General features: G+C 37.7%; 1 protein-coding gene across 1 annotated transcript; it reads right to left on the bottom strand.

Annotated features, from left to right (window-relative positions):
* Positions 1–1,914: 1,914 nt before the first annotated feature.
* LOC148072633 (troponin I, fast skeletal muscle-like) lies at positions 1,915–4,156 on the bottom strand. Its single transcript, XM_087796942.1, has 5 exons — positions 4,112–4,156; positions 3,910–4,038; positions 3,187–3,276; positions 2,912–3,085; positions 1,915–2,054 (listed from the first exon to the last, which is right to left on the bottom strand). Exons 1-5 carry the CDS (start codon positions 4,139–4,141, stop codon positions 1,977–1,979), a joined length of 501 nt encoding a protein of 166 aa, XP_087653068.1. The 5' UTR covers positions 4,142–4,156; the 3' UTR covers positions 1,915–1,976.
* Positions 4,157–5,433: the final 1,277 nt, after the last annotated feature.

Raw genomic sequence — 5,433 nt, 5'->3', positions numbered from 1 at the left:
GGTTCACAACCTGCGTAAACAAAAGCAAGGATTATCATCAACATTCCAACATGTCTCTCCTGGGTGAGACTGCGTAGATGTTTCACTGAGACCAGCAGGTCTGCTCCGTAAGACGATCCGAGGCCACAGCTGAGGAGCCGCCACTAACTAAACTGGGAGCGGCACGATCAGGTGTCCGTCCTGATCAGTTTACCACCTAAAATCCTGAGATGGATTATTAATAACTGAAGCTCAGACAGTTTCTAATGGCCAAATATCAACTGCAATGTGGTCTGAATGACTTCTTTAAATCATTTTAGACAGTCAAACTGTCACTTTAGAGGTAAAGCAAATGAATAACGGTTATTCAAAAGTTGTTAAGCGCATGCAAAAACAACTAATGTGGACTGAACAAAAAAAACCCTACTATTTTAATACAATTAAAGGAATGATTCTTTTCATTGAATATTTTAATTTTCAGTTGTTTTTTTTTTCAAATTTTAAGTGTTTCAAAAGCAGCTATGTGAAAGCAATACAACTAACAAACTAACAGCAAATAGGTATTTTAATTGTATTTGCAATGAAGTTAAGACTTGAAAGAAATGTAGCTAACAAATTCAATAAGATGTCAATCTAAATATATATCAAACATCTACTGTGCTAGCAAGAAAGCACACTATAACATTAATTACAGATACTAGAACGGATTTTAGAATTAGTTTTAGAACTAGAACTAGATGAAGAACATTTGTGCAGTAATTCAATTTGAGATTATATTTAATTGAGTCAAATTTGAAACAAAATGCAGTTCATAGAAATGCACACTGCTAATAAATGATAAATGTATAATAAAGTTCTACCAAACCTAAGCCCCAGCTGAAAAACACACAAATGGAAAAACTTTTTTCTATTTTAAAATTCCACAACTTTAAACTTTCTCAGCTTCGGGACCATAAATCACTCTGGACCGCATGAATGCGACAGAAAACAGGTCAACCAACTTCAGAAGATATTCCACAGTGAGTCCAGGCTGTCAAGACGGGTCAAATGTGAAAGACCAATCTAGAGAGAAAATAATCGTTCATCCTTTTTTTTTTCTTTATTTTGCTCTCCAGTGAACAGAATGTTGTGCTGTTAATCTCCGAAGAACATCTGAAAATGAAAGGGGATGCAGGTGTCTCACCTATACGCAGAAGAAGACGAGGACCAAGACACTGTGGAAGAAGACGACACTGCCAAAGCCGTGGGACGTGAAAAATGAAATAGGGTATATACGGTGAGTAACGATGCCTCAGCAAAATGCTCAGATCCTCTTTAAGGAAATGGATTCCTGGATAGACCAATGAAGGATCGAGCTCCGTAAATATACCCGGACCCCCCCCTCCCTCAACTAGACCACCTCAGACCAGGCTGGTGTCTTTAACAGGGTATATAAGAGCACAAAGTGGGAGCTGGCTGCTACACAAGCTGCCTTTCTTCTAATTGAAAATGAATGTACACTGAATTATTGCTCCAGCTCACATATTTAGTATATTTAAAGACAGAAGTATAGTATCGTATAGTTTAGGGACAGAAAATAAACATGTTAAAAACACCACTGATATGAGATCAGCTTTCTTAAAATTAATTAATAAAATGAATAGAACAAGGATAACAGGAGAAGCTATAATGATCTTGTTAAGTCAGATCATTGTTTTTTTTTTAATCAAAGTGCAAATAGATGTTTAAATGTTTAACTACAGGCCTTTAGTTTCTTGTGACAAATAGTTCAAAGTACTGCAAGAAGCTTCAAGTATCAAACAAGTGAAGATTATTCCAACCGATTTATTTGTACCTGTACAGTTAGATGATTTGTCAGACTGTGAAAAGTGTTGTACATGAAGCGGCTCTCCAGTCTCTCTCTAGACACAATCGTAAAAGGAAACATAATAAAATGTCCATGAGTGTCCAGCCAGGACACTGACCGCAGACGGAAATGGCTCCTCGCCTACTGGAAATTAGGAAGTCTCGAACATCTTCTTCCTGTCTGCTTTGTCCTCGATGTTCTTACGCCAGTCACCCACCGCCTCAGTGCTCTGAGAGGATAGGAACGTGTCAAGTTTCATAAACCTCTGATCCCAACAATGTTATGTAGTGATGGGTTGACGAGGCCTCATGACACAGCATCAGCTCCGTGATGCAGTGTCTTTATTTTTGAAGTTTTAAAATGATCAAAGCCAAATGTTGTAATGCATAGACTGCCATCTAGTGGCCTTTCAAAATTAAGAAAATGCATCATGATACAGCATCAAGCCACTGATGCTCTGATGCTGTATCATGATGCCTCATTATCATTAATGTTATATTAGTTGTCTTCATCTTCAGCTAATGTATTTGCGCTTGATGGAGTCTACTGACTCCTTTAAGAAACATCTTAAGACGTTTCTATTTGTTCAGGCTTTTCCTTGAATTTTCTGGAACTCCTGTGTTGTTCTCAGTATTATCTTGATCTTTAAAGTATGTACTTTTTTGAGTATTGTTTTGATTGTTTAAGCGCTTTGTGACCCTGGTCTCGAAAAGCGCTATATAGATAAATATTACTTACTTACTTACTTACTTACATGCAGTATCTGTAAAAGTATCTTGATATAAACTAATGACCGAGGTGTCCATTCATCTCGTAAATTGTTAAGTTTACTTTCATGCTTTACATGTTGGACAACAATTGTGGACAAAGTCACAAAATGCGCATACGTGTCTTTCATCTGAGATTTAAACGATTATACAAAGACTTGGCTGCACCTTTCCTATTGATATAAAACTGACAACGATGATTTTTCTTTCTTAAATCTGTAGAGTAGAAAACAATATTTCCAGTCCACAGATTGCAACTGTTTGCATGAGTTTTATTTCTACCGTGCATCTACCCGACACAAACATCGTGGTGACTCACCTCTTCTTTGACCTCCTTCTTGACCTGCTTCAGGTTGGACCTCAGATCCATGGTCACCTTGTGTTTGCCTCCCAGCAGAGCCTGCAGCATGGCGTCAGCTGACATGCGGACCTTCTTCAGAGCGGGCTTCTTCACTCCGGCCAGCTCCACCACCTTCATCTTCAGCTCCTCAATCTAAAGAAAGTTATCAATGGTTTTTGTGCAGTAGAGAAACTGATGGTTGTGAAATAACCAAACTGTTTCCAATATGTTAGTGAATAACTTGAATCCCTCACCTCTTTGTCAGACTTCTGAACTTTGGCCTCTGAATCGTATCTTGCCTCGTCGATCTTGTCAATGGCAGCGTGAAGTTTCTTGCAGAGTTCCTGTGAGTACAAATCTTCAATACTGGGTATAGTTCTGAATGTTTATATTTTTGGGGGGTAAAAGAATGCAGTGGGGACCGGACTGAAACCGAATCCCCAATAAAGTTGTGAAAGTAGTTTTCCCTGTAACTTTTTCAACATGAAAGGCTAACTGACCATAATTGATTGCCTCATAATGCTGACAAATAATAATACAATTATATATGTTAATTATAGGTTTATTAGTATACAAGTTAAGAGTGTACCCAATGTCACTAATGGCATCATATCTAGCAGCTCTCACAAGAATCTGTGAAACATCAGCATGTAATTAATACAATTATTTTCAGGAAAGAGAAGTATTGATCACAAGTGCTTCATGCTACAGTGGGCAGTTGTACATTCTAACTAATTGTGTAGTCCTACTTTTTACTCACTAGAACAAAACATGTTTTTCAAATGTGTCTCAAATAATATTGCACAATTGCAGAAAGTTGAATTGAATAAACATTTTCCTGAACAATAAAGTAAATCCTGCTTTGGAAAGACAGATATTATATATCCACACTTCACATCTGTTTTTTTTTTTGTTAAGCCATATTCTTCTCTCTGTATTTGTCCTGCAACCATAGGGAGGGGGTGTTGTAACCTCACCATTAGAGTGGCCTGGTCTCCACCAAGTTCAGGACCTGGGCAGTTCTCAGCCATGTAAGCTGCCTTCGCTGCCTCGATCTCTTTCTTCTCCTGCTCGATCAAGTTGGCAGCGATTTGCAGCATCAAACTCTACAGGAGGATTTGTGAAAAATCAACTCAAATTCTTAGTTTTTGTTTAGTACAAGTGAGATGTTGTCCTCACCTTCAGATGATGCCTGCGGCTGGAGGTCATTTTCTTTCCGCTGTCAGGCAAGAATATATTAACATTGGTCAATAGAAAAGTCTTGAATTTAAGTGAGCGTTGAAAACAAAAGTTTTAAAGAACATCTTATATCTGAACAAGAATCCAGAAGTTAAGAATCCTGTTTAAATATAAAGCTAAGCTATTCATATAACAACATTCAACTACTTAAGATGATTTATAATTGTTACATTTTCTAAAGGAAATTAATGACTTTTAGTAGGACTCCATGCTTACGCTGGCTACTTTAATAGCGATAGATAATTCACAAAGCTACATTTAACTTTTTTTTATTATTGCAGACCATCGTCAAATCAAAATTGCATAAAACAAAATCTATTAGCTTGAGTTTTAACTTACTCAGACATGATGGCAGTTTGATCTCCTCACACCCTGTACAGAGAAAGAACACACTTGTCACTCAAACATCAGCCGCTTTGACTCAAACCAAAGTTATCGATCTGTAACGCTTTCACCCCCTCAGGAGAAAGACGACACCCTTCACTGTGATGGCAAAGCAGCTAATTTTGGAGAGTTGAAATGCCAGGGTCAGGACCTGAACAGTTGCCTCCTCCTCTCTCCAGACTTTTCTCACTGGAATCCCGATCTGATTTGTCACCACCAAAGGATCCAAATGTGGCGTCTGGCTCACACTGGCAGCCGTTAACACCAATCGCAACAACCTGCAGGCATGCAGGCATATGACTGACACTGAGGTGTGCCCAGAAGAACACAATCTGACTGGAGCAGAGTTCAAGGAAACTTAGATCAAGACTCAATACTATGGTTTCTACCAGCACTGGAATAAATATCCAAATGTTACATTAATACAGTTAATCAAGGTTTAATTTACAATAAAACTATATGGATTTCAATGATAAAACCATGCTTTCTTTGTATTATAAAAACACCGCAACACATTATTATTATTGCTAATGCTAATTGAACAATGTCTATTTTTCACCTTGATTTGCAAATGCCCAGTATTGCTTAGAGAACACAATGACTGCAATTAATGAATGCAACATGTTTCTATATCCTTACAATTCTATTCTGAATGGCTGTTAGTCGTGTCGTAACCATCAAATCAGAGCATAAATCTATCACGTGCACTTATTTTCACCGTTGAGCCTAATAACTGAATTGATATCTTAGCTTATTAATATTTCAAAAATAGTTCCAACAAGTGTCAATGTAAACACGGTCAAGTTTAAACACACAGCAGTAAAAAACATACTAAAGCACCAGGATAGGAAGAAAGAGAAGCAGAACCTGGTAAGCAG

Source organism: Callionymus lyra, chromosome 8, assembly GCF_982586985.1.
Source record: "Callionymus lyra chromosome 8, fCalLyr1.hap1.1, whole genome shotgun sequence".
NCBI lineage: Eukaryota > Metazoa > Chordata > Actinopteri > Syngnathiformes > Callionymidae > Callionymus > Callionymus lyra.
The sequence above is the reverse complement of the archived record's forward strand: the minus strand, read 5'-3'. Positions and strand labels throughout refer to the sequence as shown.

What these genes read in the sequence shown, in the direction of transcription:
- LOC148072633 (XM_087796942.1), bottom strand. Translation starts at nt 4,141, where the DNA reads ATGACCTCCAGCCGCAGGCATCATCTGAAG. An exon ending in GAGACCAGGCCACTCTAATG is followed by an intron (nt 3,277 to 3,909) that starts GTGAGGTTACAA and finishes TTGTACTCACAG; the next exon opens with GAACTCTGCAAGAAACTTCA. An exon ending in TTCAGAAGTCTGACAAAGAG is followed by an intron (nt 3,086 to 3,186) that starts GTGAGGGATTCA and finishes AACTTTCTTTAG; the next exon opens with ATTGAGGAGCTGAAGATGAA.